A 14885-nucleotide genomic window follows, 5' to 3' on the forward strand; every position below is an offset into this window, starting at 1 on the left:
GTTGCATGTGGACTAATCATTGTAGAGGTAGATTATACTGCCCGAGAACGTGATGAATTCTTTTAGGCTGCCATAAAGCATTGCTTCAGCCTTGCCCAGTAGACAGTGTTATTCCAGAGCACTATTAGTAGAAGAGGCGATTAGTGTGTCTTTAAGTGAATGGTGCCAGTGGGAATGGCATGTTAGGCAGGGCAGCTGCAAGCTCGGCCTGAAACATGACCACCCTTGAAACCTTATCTCTACTCCACTGACCCATGCAGGCTGACTTCACACTGCTCACTGACCGTGCAGGTTGCGTCAATGCCTGAAATGTAACTGCTTCCAGGCAACAGGGCAGATCCTGCCTGTACGACTGACAACGTGTTACTCGAAGCAGGGAAGAAATTGCATTTATGCATCTTTTCTGTAGCTGACCATGGTGGACTGGACTCGGCAGGTCCCTCACGCCTGTGTCCTGGGTTACCAAATTGGAAATTGTTTGCTTTTCACATTGAATGAAGGTCTGAAATAGTTACGAAGAAATAAAAATGTGAGATGACGTTTCCCGAGGATGCTTTCACCACAGAGCCTGTTATCTGTGGGGTGGAAGAATCCTCCCTCAACTAGGGTTTCCTCACAAAACATGCTTCCAAGCGTTACACTCTCAAAGTTGTAGGCAGGATAGTCTCCGTGATAGATGAAGCTGGGTCCCAATGGCTCATTTACCGTAGCTTTATCCTTGCAACCACAACTGTCTGCTTGTGCAGAGCTTTACCTTGTGCCCCTTGGTCCAAAACGCCACATGAGATGGAGCTCCCTGGGGCAAGGAGGAGGCTCTGCTGCCATGCCTGGAAAGCATTTCTTGAGAACCAGCCTCTCTGTTTTGCCAAGTACTGCAAGCCACAGCAGGAGAAGGGGGTGACCTTTTTCCTTTTTTGTGCTGGGTGAAAGTCGCTCTCTTGCAGGAGCACAGAGCGGTGGGGAGCCCCATGTGTGGCCGGAGCTTGCTGCGATAAGCTGGTTGTTTTCCCCTCTCCTTTCCCCTCCTCGCGCTGCACCGGGCTTATCTGGGTGCCTGAGTTATGTTAAGTAGCGGCTGCATGCTTGCTCTCTGTTCTCCTCGCTGCTTTTGCTCCTTGGATTTCAATTCCAAACATGGTTATCCATTTGGGGTCTCTCTCCTTTCCGCTGCCAAGTGATACACATTCCACACTCAACACCAGCTCCCTCTGCTGCTCCCTCACGGTCGCTATTTCCATTCGCCGGAGGGCAGGCGAGAGAGCAGCGAGTGCAAGATCTCTGTCCTGTTCGTGAGTTTTCCAGCTAATGGCCTCTACTCTTTCTTTTACTGAGCTCTTTTGGCCTCCTGTTTGCAAGTTTCTTTTCTCAGTGCTGTGGCTAAGGAGGGGGCCAGCCGCCAGTCTGTGAGACACAAAGAGCAACGAGCCCTTTTGGGATTTTTTTTTGGGCGCAGAAACGTTCAGCAGCATTTTACCATGTCACTCTGAAGCGTGCTGCTGTGGGACCAGCTGGTGCTCAAGAGGAGGAGGAGGAACAGCAGCTCTGGTTTCAGACCTCTGCAGCACCCTTTGTGTATGACAATTCATTTTGAGCGCAGGACAGCCGGGGAGGGTGGAGAGTGGGGAAGGATGAGTGCAAGCAGCCTCTCTTGGGACCAGGCTCTTCTCCAGCCTCCGGTGTGTGATGCCTGGAAGGACATTTTGGAGGGGGCAGCCTATCATCTGGCCAGCTGCATTGTCCTCCTGGGTTACATGGGGGGAAGTGGCATCTTTGGGTCCCTCTATATCTTTGGCCTCCTGGCCCCAGGTTACTTCTGCTATGCTCTGTGGGGCTGGCTGGGCGCCTGCGGGCTGGATATCTTCATCTGGAACATGCTGCTCGTCCTCGCCTGCTTGCTTCAGCTGGCTCACCTGGCTTACCGGCTCCGCAGAGACACCATCCCTGAAGAGTTTAACCTCCTCTACAAGACCATGTACCTGCCCTTGCAGGTGCCCCTGGAAGTCTACAAAGAAATTGTAAAGTGCTGTGAAGAGCAAGTCCAGTCGCTCGTCAGAGACCAGAATTACGCGGTGGAGGGCAAGACGCCCATTGACCGCCTCTCGTTGCTGCTGTCTGGCAGGTAAAGGCTCTCCTGTTCCTGAGCAAAGTCTGGCAGCAAAGTGCCATGGCTTTTTGTTGTGGTTTCACCCGCTGTAGAAACTGGGGTGAGGATTGCTTCCTTCCTCTGAAATGGCTTTGAGATGTGCATCTGTTGGGAAGGGGGACAATGTGAGTATTTCAGGGAATGGTTTGCAGAATTGGGCTATGTGCAGTGAAGCACCCAGCTCAGCCGTGCTGTGATACTGCTGGGGAATCTGTACCTCTTTCTCTGCCATTTTAAAGTTATCTCATTTCTGGTGGGAGCAGACTGGCTGTGAGAGAGTGTTTCTCAAGGCAGGAAGGCAGTGCGTCTGGACCTGTGGTCTCTGGGGGTACCAGACACACCTCTGTGATGTGAACGGCTGTGCACGGAGTATGCTGAGTCCACCTGCTGCCCCAGACAGCAGTGTTCAGGGAGAGGTCCCACCCCTGTTCACATCACCTCAACCCTCAGAGCTCTGAAATGTCTCACTTTGAGGGTCATTTTGTCAAAAGAGAGCACGCTTTCCTGTGGTGGATCCCACCTCACCAGGCCTCTTTCTTTCCCTGTGCTGTCATGCATTCATGATGTTCCTTCCTCTGGATCACTGAGGAGGACCTCTAGATAGTCACACCGGGGATTTGATTATTGAGTGAACTGTGCTGAGTAAGTACTGGCATTTGTTCCCCGGAGACCCTGTGGCATGCCTTTACGAGCATTTCTCTTCATGATGTGCAAAACCCAAATGCATACAAATAGTAATGATATTGGCTTCCCAGCTGCTGCCAGGCACTTGGCACTGAATGTCAAGTGAGAGTGGGAAAGGAAGGAGATCTGTAAATGGGAGCAGTGCTGAGCTGTAGGAGGTGTGTTTCATAAGGATTTTCCTTTAGGAAGACAAACCCAGCATCACCCTAGGATTTACGTTTTACTGTGGTGGTCCATCCTCTCTGGTGAGGGGATGTGTAAGGAAGGCTTGTCCTTCCTTTTTTTGGTGTTTGTCCCATTTCTAGGATGTGTTAAGAGCATCCTGGCACCACTGGCCAGTGCTGAATGGCAAAGCACTGGGAGAAAATGGGGTATGTGTGTTTCCATGAGGTGTCTTTCCCCTTACCAAACGTCTGTGCTGAGCATCTTGCTCTGACGTTTACTTATCTGCAAATAATGTCAGTGGGAAGAGTCTGTGCTGTCTTGCCCTCCGCTGGATAATCTGATGCTGCTCTGTGGGCATGAAGGTGCTGCAATGGAAAGTAAGTTGGTGCTGGTGGGGTAGCTGTTCTGCTCTTTTGCAGTGGGAAGTGTGTATCTTGGCTGGTACAGGATGCTCTATGGAGACAGGATTGGATTTGCATTTCCTGGTATCCACTCTGTTGCCTTGTGTGGTCCTTGCTGACCTAGCAGAGCATTGCTATTAAGATGCCCCCTCTGAAATTGAACAATAGCAAGACAAGGGGGGCTTGGAAATGCAGAATGTGCCTGGATCAAGAAATGTGCCTTTTGATCCCTGACCCTTCCAGGCAGCACTCCCAGCTGACTGGAAGCCAGCAGTGAACTGAGCCTTGTAACTTCTGAATTGCTCTTGCTGAGTTGCCTTTGTGCATTGTACAACAGGGGAACATGGTGACAGGAAGGCAATAGGCCCCAGATCTGGTGGTGCAGACCTATGAACAGAGCTCCAGAATGCCCTGCCATTGTCCCAGGCCTGTGCAGCTCTTCTCTGCTCCCACACCAGGGCTGGGTGCGGGTTTGACCTTGACATTGGTAGGCAATTGTAGCAGAAGTAGGGGAAAGGGATACTTGGGACACCAAGAGAGATTGAATGGTAATGTGCAGCAAACTGTGAGCTGGCAGTGTGATCTGTCAGGAATGATGACCAGTGTGATTTTTGGGGATTCTGGGTGTAACAGCATCAAGTCAGGGAACGTCTTCGTGCAACCCTGGGGACAGGAAGAAGGTGCAAGCACAAAGAGCCCCAGGTTGGCTTACAAGTACCTGAAAAGCAGCAGCAGTCTTGCAGAGTGAGAAGGGCTGGTTTAGGACCAAGCATTGCACCCGTGAGGGCTGGCTTTGTACTACGAAATGGAAAACAGAAGGAATATGGGGAAGTGGCAGCAAATATCCTTTCCCACAGAGAAAGGAGCGACAGCCTCATAGACTGGAGCATCTACAGCTGTCCTGGAGAGGGTATGAGACACACATGAGATAAGGAGAAGTCTTTTCCTCCCTGGTGGGACTGGCTGCCTGCATGTTGTGTGAGCTGATGAGGTTTGTGTGACATCTCCTTTGTGGCCTAAGCCTGTCCTCTCTGCAGGGTCCGAGTGAGCCAGGACGGACAATTCCTTCACTACGTCTTTCCGTACCAGTTCCTGGACTCTCCAGAATGGGAGTCGCTGCGACCCTCTGAGGAAGGAACTTTCCAGGTAACCCAGCTTTGCTCCTTGCTGCTTCTTTGTGTGTCTGAGAAGGGGATGGAGGGGGCTCATGATGCAATTCAAAGCTAATCACAAATGCTTTCCTCCCCTTCCTCGTGGGTTGGCCAGCACAGTATGGTGTGATCAGTTGTGTTACCTTGATTCCTACCTTCCTCCGAAGAGCTCAGTGCATGCTCCTATCAGCTGACAGCCAGGATGGTGGAGCATGGTGCTCCTTCTAGTTTAGCAGGGAGATGAGATGCTGGATTGCTGGCTCTCTTCCATTACAGCATTCCCTAGTACCTGTGTTGATGCATTTGCCCTGCACACTGCTAGCAGGCTGCATCGTTCCAGCATCAGATGGCAGCCACTGCAATATGCAGCAGTGATGTAAACCCATAAATATCCTCTTCCTCACAGAAGTTTCTGATGGTGATGTGTTTCGGTGGAGAGGCAGAAAGGATGATTCACACCCGAATATGGTTCTTTCTGAGCAGAAGAATCCCGTGCTGAGAGGTCAGACCAATTCTGATTTGCACAATTGAAAGGATTTTGCTCTTGCTGTCAACACCCCACAGTATTTGTTTGTCTTTCCTTCTGGAGGAGGTTACTTAAGCCCATATCTCTCTGCCTTTAACTCGCATTCTAAGACAGGCTGATCCCTGTCAGGATGTTTATGTAGAATAAATCAGTTAGGATATATGAGGAGGGGTTTTGCTAATCCCTTGTGAGCATGGCACAGTCATGAGAGAACAGTGAGGCTTTCTCATGAGGGCAGCCACGTTCTGACTTGGTTAAACCAGGGCAGCTCTCTGAACCTGCTTTCCTCAGGTCTGAATTTGTCCCATGTACAAAAGGGTCATGGTGGTTGCTCTTGAAAGCTTTGCCATCGCCAGTGATGATGGCCTTGCAAGAGGAGCAGTTGCAGGAGATGACTGGTGGTGCAACTGTGTCACAGGGCTACAGCTTGTGAGCAGAAATAGTGATGTCGATCTAAGATAATGGGGTAGAGAGGGCAACAACAGCATGGCTGTGCTAGGGGTGAGCGTGTCTCATGTTTTGCACAGGGCTTAAATCCAGCAGCAGATTGCTGCTAGCTCCTGGACTGTATGTGCCTCAGAGTTGAGCAGAGAGACCAATGGCTGCCTGGTGCTCCTGGGAGGGAAATGGCTGTCTGATGGCACGCAAGCTGCAAAGACCTCCACAGCGTTTTCTGAGCTAATTTCCGTGGAACTGAATGTTCCCAAACCTCCTGAGTGTCTTTATCGGTAGTGCATGAGACAGCTCAGGACCAAGCTGGTGCCAGGCTGCACCAGCCCTGCCAGCACCACGCTTTTGGCTCTTCTCCTGCTCTGTGAGACAGGGCTGGTCAGGGAGGTCGGCTCTGCCTGGCACCAGGATGGGGAGGCAGAGCCCTTGGTGGGGAGAGGCTGCAGCCATGTGCTGGAAATGCCCCAAACCCGCGGCTGCTCACTGAGGAGCATTACTGATGGGGAAATGGCTTTAACCTGCCAGAGGGGAGACTGAGATGAGATCTCAGGCAGAAGTTGTTCCCTGTGAGGGTGCTGAGGCACTGGCACAGGGTGCCCAGAGAAGCTGTGGCTGCCCCATCCCTGGCAGTGTTCAAGGCCAGGTTGGACACAGGGGCTTGGAGCAACCTGCTCTAGTGGGAGGTGTCACTGCCTGTGGCAGGGGGTTGGAGCTGGATGAGCTTTAAGGTCCCTTCCGACATGAACTAGTGTGGGATTCTTTGAAGAAGTAGCAGCCTGTGTGAGACCAGCATTCAGCATCTGAGACTTGACCAGCCCATGTTCCTGACAGGACATTACTTTTGATGGCCATGCTTAGCCATGGTGATGCGGTGCTTTTGGCAGCTGTTTAACCCACTAGTCCCTCTTACCTGAGTAAGTACTAATACTCTGTGGTATATCTCAACCCTTATTCCTAGCATCACAATCATTTGGTTACAAAAGTGCATATTTGACTCTGGGACTTTGCTGGAGGAGCACATGGGAGATTTTTCTTGCCCAAGTTTACCCCATGGCTGTCTGGATTGAGCAGTTTCAATCCTGAACACATCAAAAAATGGCAGAAACTTGATGTGGTCTACAAGGAGAGCCGGTTTCCTTGAGCTTTCTGTTCTGGCTATGTGTTCTTCCCACAGAACTGCTGGATCCCAGAGCCCGAAGGAGTTGGGTTTCAGGGCTGGCACTTTTCCCCAGAAGACTGAATTATGGGCTCTGCCAATGCCAGAGCACTTGTGTCGAGGGGAATCACGAGTGGAATCTGCCCTGCTGTCCTGATTAGGAGGCAGGTTTTCTTATTACATCTCAATCTCTCATGAGAAGTGGAGGCTTTCGACTGCTGTGCCAGAAGTTGGTTAGGAAAATGAGAATCTGGTCACTTCAGTTTCCGTGTGACCCTTCTTCTTGCTCACCTCAGCCCGGGAAAGTTCTCAGGTTTTATCTCTTATATTTCTTTCATAAGGCAGCTGCTCGCCTGGCAGTGGCTTTAAATATCAAACCCAAGGACACACACATGCAGCCAGGCCGTGTTGAGCTTCCCAGTGGCCCTCTGCCATGGTGGCTGGCCAAGGAGACCCCTGATACAGGGTGAAAGGGAGCCCCTGGGATATTTTGGCTCTGGCACTTGTTCGCATGTTGGTGTCTTCATTACACTCGGATGTTCTTCTTTAGCCCGAAGCAGCTTGACCCTCCCTGTCTTTTTTATCTATTATTGTTATTATCATTATTATTGTATTTATATATAACAATATACTCATGTATTCTATAATGGTTTTTATTATTAATAGTCTGGTCTTACAGCTAGGGGGAAAAATCGCTCTGTTTGCACTGGCAAAACCCAAAGCAAAATGAAATATTCTCTAACATCAACCCAACAAAGCCTCAGGTGAGCTCCCTACCTAAATGCAGACACAGTAAACCCCTCTCACTGAGCTGTGCCACACGTCCTTCAAAGCCATCCAGCCCTACAGTGCCCAACAAAGCTGGGGAGACAGGCTGTCCTTCTGGTGCAGCGTGACTAGGCAAGCATTCCAGGCGGCCCTTCCCACTCCCAGGGCCTTCTCAGCACAGGGGTTGTGCAATCCAGCTTCAGGATGGGCTGGCAGCCTGCCACAGGGCTGGCGACTTGGACTGGCTGGGCATGCAGAACACCCCTTCTGCAGCCTGTCTGTGGAGGGATGAGGACATCATAGAATCATAGAATCAACCAGGTTGGAAAAGACCTTTAAGATCATGCAGTCCAACTGTTCCCCAGCTCTGCCAAGGCCACCACTAACCCATGTCACTGAGGGCCTCGTCTACACGGTGTGTGAACACTTGCAGGGACGGTGACTTCAGCGCTGCCCTGGGCAGCCTGTTGCAATGCCTGAGCACCCTTTCGGGAAGGAACTGTTCCTGATATCCAGCCTAAACCTCCCCTGGTGCAGCTTGAGGCCGTTTCCTCTTACCCTGATGCTTGTTACTTGGGAGCAGAGACCAGCCACCTCCTGACTCCATCCTCCTGTCAGGTAGCTGCAGAGAGCAATAAGGTCTCCCCTGAGCCTTCTCTTCTCCAGACTAAACCCCCCCAGGTCTCTCAGCCGTTCCTCATCACACTTGTGCTCCAGACCCAGTCTGTGCTGCCCTGCTCATTTCAGTTGTATCACTCAGGTGTCAACAGGGAGCATGATTTGAAAGCGAGAGAGTGATATTTAGCCAGCCATGTGGCTAGGTTAAGCAAGGGCATGCCACTAATTGCATAGGAAAACCTGTCCTCAGGCTTCTTGGGGAGGCAAACAGGTAAGCGAGGATGTATCTGACCAGGTTGGATGATCTGGCTCTCCAGCCCCACCGTCAGCAAGGAGAGCAGGCATTGAAGGGGCTGGGGGCCTTCACTGGAGAGAAGCATGCAGCTCCAAGGTGGGTTCCCCCCATCCAGACAACGGGGCTTATTCTGCTCCTTCCCTCAGGTCACGCTGACGGCTGAGACTGACTGCAGCTTCATCACCTGGCCGAGGAAGAAGCTGTATCTCCTCCTGAGGAAGGACCGCTACATTGCCCGGCTCTTCTCCTCCCACCTGGGCTACGACATCTCGGAGAAGCTCTACTCCCTCAATGAGAAGCTCTTTGCCAAGTTTGGCCTCCACTTTGACATCCGCTTGCCCAGCCTGTACCATGTCCTCGGGCCAGCCTCCTCCGAGGGGGAATCGGAGGACTGCGAGGAGTCATCGCCTGCCTCTGGCCAGGCTGATGGCTCTGAGCCCCCTCCGCAGCCACCGCTGCCGCGACCGGCTCCTCGGCCCCGTCCATCCCGGCCTGACAGTGACCTGCTGGGTGAGGATTCCACCAGTCTTGTCTTGGAAGATTTTGCTGAGTTGCCGGGGTCTTTTATGGACTATGTGAGCGAAGGGGAGTATATGAAATGAGGGCACTCCCGGCATGGGCACGCCTCACCCTGTGTGGGACCCCCGCGTAAGTACCCGCTTGTGGAAGCAAGTCCTTCCCGGGATGCAGCTGCCCAGGCAGAGCAGCAGCCTCTGCCTCTCATCCTTTTTTGCCATGGGTTTGCTGGTCTGTAGCCGTTTTTTGCCTCCTGCCCCAGGAAATCCCGGGAGGTGGGCTCGAGTGCTGGGATTGTCTCAAGGAAAAGCAGCAGGGTAGAGGTTTGACTCCAGCTACACCGTGGGGTGGAAGGGCCCGTAATCTGGCCATAGGAAGCTCTTCCATCAGAGAAAGGAGAGGCAGAGAAACTGAAATGGTGCCCAGGCTGGCGGGTGGTACATGAGTGCCTACAGAGACCCCACAGGGCTTGACCTGGCTTGCCATCAGGTAGAGCTGTGTCTAGAGACACATCAGTATTGAGCTGAGGAAGATGTCTACAGATGAAAGAGCAAACAACCCAGGAGATGCTGACAGGGGTAGAAACAGCTCCAGGGTTTACGAGGAGTAAAGAGCAAGGAGCTGCTGTTCACCCTGCAAGTGCTCAGTCTGGGCAGGGGGAGAAAGCTCAGAGTCCTTCCTCCTCCTGCCCACCACAGCGCATCCCCATGTTTGCTCTGCCCTTGTGTCTGCTGAGCATCTCAGTCAGATCAGTGAGGTGTTGAAAAGACTGCCCTGTCTTTTCAGGGTGCTGAGCTCTACCACTGCCTGTGGCACAGCTCTTGCCTGCAATTTCTCTGAGTGGACTGACAGGCTAAAAATAGTTTTAACATACCCCAAACTCTGCTTTCTGCTGAGTGGGAATGAGATGCTCTCTTCCAAAATGCCCGCTCTTTACTCTGCAAGGGAAAATTCCCTGGCCTGGTGGATGTGAGGGTAGAGGAGCGATGCAGGCAAACAGAAATAGGCAAGAGGGTGGCTTGTGCTTGAAATTCAGATCCAAGTGGCCTAGAGAGAAATTCCACACTCCATTACTTTTAGCCAGCTACAGACCTACTGCCACCCCATAATAGCTGCTTTCTGGCATCCAGCAGCCAGACGCCAGGCCTGGGACAGGGATTTCTGTCCTAGAAGTGACCACTATATATGTCCCAGTTGGGCCTGCGTGGCAGGGAGGAAGTTGCAGGGCTGGGTGCAGGCACCTATGAACATGGTGCACCATCACACCCTGGCACTTCCCTGGATCTGCTTCTGAGCTGCAAATGCTGGGGCTGTGGACTCACCAGCAGGGAGCGGGTAGCAGGACACACTGACTTCCTGCAGTCATCTTCCCTACCCTGTGATGCTTGTGCGCAAGCCTTGCTGCTGTGACGGCAACGGGACCGGCCCTCGTCGGTGCTCTCCGTGTAAGGCTGCCTGGGTCAGACTGCACTTGCTGTCCGCAGTAGGCTTCTGCTGGAAAAGGCTCTTCTCCCTGTTTCATCAGTTTCTATTCTTTTGAAAGCGGAAATGGAAGATCTTCCTGTTTTGTACAGTTCTGCTTTGAGTTGAGTCACGTGCCTGTTCCTGCACTGCTTCCGTGCCTCCTAACTTAAAACCTGGGATACGAAAAACTGGCCAGGAAAAAACAAGTTTGGTTTTGCTCAAATCAGATACAAAGCTGGCGAGAGTTTCACTTCGGGTTTTCTTCATTTGTTTGCTCATCTGTTTTAAAAAAAAGGAGGCACAGAGAGAAAAAGATGATTTTTTTCTAGCGTAGAGGTTGCAGGAATGTGAAGTCCCTGGTCTTGCTGGTACATGGCTGGAGAGAGGGATTTGCAGCTTAGCTTTTTTACAGTCCTTACTTAGAGAGGCAAGAGTCAGTTATGAGACAAGCATCCCTGTCAGGCGTGTCTGTTGGATACATGCAGTCAAAAATGAACGCAGATTGTATTGTAAACGTGGTGAAGTTACTTTGTGCTTTGCTCAAAGGGTGTCCATTCTCAGGTCACTGGCAGAATTCTCCTAGCTGATCAAGCTCAGTAAAACTGGAATGTGAGGTGCAGTTTAAGAAGGAAGGAGGCAAGGAACACCACAGCTTTGTTTGGTTTTTGTTTTTTTGTTTCCATTTTTAGTAATGAGTCAAACCTGTGAACATACACACAAGAGGTGTGTGCGTGTGTGTATGTTAGGGCAAGCTTGTGCCACATAGCACAAAGCTATTCTTTCTTTCACACAACCCTTTTAAAACATGTTGGAAGCTGGTAGCTTTTGTTTTTCTAGATCTTGTGTGTGAGGTGACATCAAGGTGTGCTGATACTTGCAGTAGACCTGTGATAAAAGCCTGCATGTTTCGGAGGCCAGTGTTTGGGGTGGGAGAGGAGGATGATCTTCCTTGGAGACAAGAGCCAGTGTGGTATTTTAATTTCAAAGGTAATTAGGCAAGGAAACGCGAACTGTTTAGTGTTTGTAACAGTGGAACAAGCGCTTCCTTGTTACTCTGCTTGGGTATCCTAGTCACATCACATAGAATCAGAGAATGGTTTGGGTTGGAAAGGACCTTAAGATCATCCAGTTCCAACCCCCTGCCACGGGCAGGGACGCCTCACACTAGACCATGTCACCCAAGGCTCTGTCCAGCCTGGCCTTGAACACTGCCAGGGATGGAGCATTTACCACTTCTCTGGGCAACCTGTGCCAGTGCCTCACCACCCTCACAGTAAAGAACTTCTTCCTTATATCTAGCCTTAACTTCCCCTGTCTCAGTTTAAACCCATCACCCCTTGCCCTATCGCTGCAGTCCCTGATGAAGAGTCCCTCTCCAGCATCCTTGTAGGCCCCAGCAGCACAACAGCAGTTCTCACATCCAGAGAGTATTCCACAGTGACTTGGGTGCCTAACCACAAAAATCAGTGGTACAGAGAGGCTGCAGTTTCCCCTTCTGGCCAGGCACGTGCTGCAGCTCAGCGGATGATCTGAGCAGGTCTACCATGGCCCAGGGAAAGCACTTTCATAACTTTTCCCTTGGAAGTGGTGAAAACGTCCATAACAAACAGGGATATTCCCTGCAGTGTCGTTTGAAGTAAGTGACAGCTGCAGTCCCAGAGAACAGAGCTCCCCTAGGGCTTCCCCCCTGGTCTATGCCCTCATCTCCTTCCCCAGCAGCTTCCAACCTGGGTAATCAACTTCCAGCTCTTAAAATTCCCTGTGCTGAAGTGCTTCTATAGATCACATTCCTTTCCATTTTCTGGCACTGCAGTGGCCACCTTGCAATACCACATGCAGGTGGCAATTCTTGAATGCCCAAAGTGCTGCAAAAGTTATGCAGAAGAAAATATTCCTGGGACATATATTGGCCTATTATTCTTATAATCTAGGTTCTTGGAAAGAGTTTCTAGTCTGCTTATGAGCAAGACGGTGATACCATACTGATGAGCACATGGTTTCTCTGAGGAAGAGAGAGGTTTCAATAACTTACAGGCTGCCTGTTTGAAAGGGGCAGGTAAAGGTTCTGTTCAAAATTTGCTTGAACAGTGTACTGCTGTACAGCTCAATGCTCCATAGCAAACTAAGCTTTATTCCTTGCATGAAAATTCAACCAAGCAAAAGCCACCTGCTTTTTTCTTCTTTTCATATTGCATTTGTTCTAGTTTGCTGCTGTCAAGTGCTATTTTTGCATGGATTTATCTTGGGGCTGGCTTTCTACCTGGTGAGGAGGTGGATGGAGGGAGGGATGCTTGATGGCCTGTAGCTTGTTAACTCTAAGTTAGCAGGAATCATTTTACACCTGCTTTGAGAGCAAAATCAAAGGACCTGTGGGGTTTGTTTCACTGATACCACAGAAGGTGCTTTGGAGGAAGCTGGATTTGCTGTCTGAGGATGGGTGCATAGCCCCATTTTCTGATACATCACATGTTGAAGAATCATTTTGTGTGCTGATTTAGGAGGGAAGAGGAGAAAGACAGGTAATGGTGGGCTCCATGAGGTTTGTGTCTTGGGAAAATTTGGAAGTAAGATTTATTCCTGTGATAATAATGGCGTGCTCTTTCCCTCTCTCTCTTCCCTTCCCTCCCTGCCCTTTTCCTCCCTCCTCTCTTCCTTCTCTCTGCAGCATCTGGAAACCTCCTCCGGAGTTCTCCTCACCCTCTCTGCAAAGGACGAGCCCCTCTGGCTCCCACTCAGACGCCCGAACTCTAGGGAACAACAAGCTGTTTTGATCCCGAAGCCTCTCCAAAGGACCGTATGCTCACACAGGTTTCTGACCAGAGAGACACCTTTAGCACGCACAGAGACGTCTGCCTGCAGACATGTACACTCAGGAGCACATGAATTACACGCATGAGACTGCAGTGTGACACTCCAGCACCTCCCACCCCATGGTTGTTCACCAGAGCTGCCTGCCCCAGTGTGCTTCCACAGTTTGTTTTCAAGTCCTGCATCTCTGAGGTGTGTCGGCAGCTCTGATACCAAGGTACACCGGTACCGCTGCAAGCGGTACCAGCCTGCTCACAGAATCTGTGTTCCCTTTGATTTAATGATTCTCATTAAAGTCAGAGATGAAACTACTGGTGTTTGAGGATTTGGAGAGGGAGGTGACACTCTTTGAAAAGCTTGAGGTGATCTTAAGGCACAGAGGGAAATGACAGGGGAAGATGGGCTGCCTGATGGTTTTGGTAATGGGCTTGCAATGGAGAGCATGATACGGAGATTTGATATCATGCACCTCACTGGGCATCCACTCTAGTAAGACCAGAAATTACTTTTCCAGGGGTTAGGATTTCTCATTTATGACAAACACCACTTCTCAAAGAAGTTATCGACTTCTGGTGAATGGTTGGTTGCTTGAGTCAATTCATATGAAGTAACAAAGGGGAGGAATTGAGACGGGGGCAGGTGTAGGCAAGAAGGAGAGCCTGAATCTGTGTGTGTCTGTCTACCCCCCCTTATTTTTGAGTGTGTGTGCTCGGCAGGGGATGACCTCAGGGTGCACATACTGAGTGAAGAAATGAGTGAGTACAAAACACCTCTGGTGAGAGCAGCCACTGGCAAGAAGTGCAATATGTTAGATGAAAATAGCATGGAGAAGCAGCCTCTTTGGGTTCAGCTGCAACGGGCTTTGGCTGATGAGCTTCCCCAGCCATCTCCTCTGTCAGGGATTTGGAGATGGCAGTGCTGGTGGAGGAATCCACTGTCCCACAGAGCCTGGTGCAGCCAAGCTGGGCGGTGAGGGTAGGAGCCTCTCCAGGGCAGATATCCAGGGAAGGAGTGAGGACCATCAGTCTCTCCATCAGCACACTCAGGGCAGGGTGTTCTTTGTGTCTCTTGGCACAGATGTGTGGGGACACGGCCATTCTGTGTGTGGGGCTGGCTTTATGTCAGCCCTGGGCTGGTGGAGGCAGCCCTACCTGCCTTGTGCTGCTCGCACAGGGGCTGTGGCCCAGAGATCGGTTTGCATATCTTGCGAGTTTCAGCTGGGTGAGATCTCTGCCCTTGGCATCTGGCACTCTTGCTGAGGTCTGGAGAGGCCTCTGAAGTGGTGGGTATGTGGGACCCATGGTGTAAATGGCTCCTTGCACTGCTCAATGAAGCTGTGTCCATCTACTTTATACACCTGCCTGAAGTAATGGGCTGGGCTGAATTAGATGCTGCCCTCCACAGGTGCCTGCTGAGGTTATGTTCCAGTCTTCAACAAGGAGCTCCCTGGAAACTCCTCAGTCATGGCACTGGCTAACCTGGATCTCTGTCAGGTTGTCAGAATCCAGCTCCAACCCCTCCTGAGTGTGAGCTGGAGATGGTGTTTGTTAGCTGGCCTTTCAGGGCCCAAAAGCTTGGACATGAGCTGACAGCAGGAGCTAACTCTGCAGTGACAATGTCTAGTGGAGCAATAGTGACAGTTCGTGACAAATGACTGAGGCTTCTTCATGGTGTTCCTGGCGCACTTCTTTCACCCAGTGGAGCCAGTCCAGAGAACCAGAGAAAACAGCCTATAGAAGA

The 14885-nt window shown here is 51.0% G+C and overlaps 1 protein-coding gene across 2 annotated transcripts; it reads left to right on the forward strand.

Moving 5' to 3' along the window:
• POPDC2 (popeye domain containing 2) lies at nt 1-13453 on the forward strand. 2 transcript variants are annotated; one of them, XM_030471681.1, is made up of 4 exons: nt 1-2119; nt 4431-4539; nt 8504-9005; nt 13003-13453. In XM_030471681.1, the coding sequence occupies exons 1-3, from the start codon at nt 1575-1577 to the stop codon at nt 8957-8959; spliced, it is 1110 nt and encodes a 369-aa protein (XP_030327541.1). In that variant the 5' UTR covers nt 1-1574; the 3' UTR covers nt 8960-9005; nt 13003-13453. The 2 variants fall into 2 exon arrangements, with proteins under 2 accessions (XP_030327541.1, XP_030327542.1); XM_030471682.2 differs by having other exon boundaries at nt 8504-8867; nt 13003-13173.
• The last annotated feature ends 1432 nt before the right edge of the window (nt 13454-14885 follow it).

The sequence above is a fragment of the Strigops habroptila genome, chromosome 2 (assembly GCF_004027225.2).
Source record: "Strigops habroptila isolate Jane chromosome 2, bStrHab1.2.pri, whole genome shotgun sequence".
NCBI lineage: Eukaryota > Metazoa > Chordata > Aves > Psittaciformes > Psittacidae > Strigops > Strigops habroptila.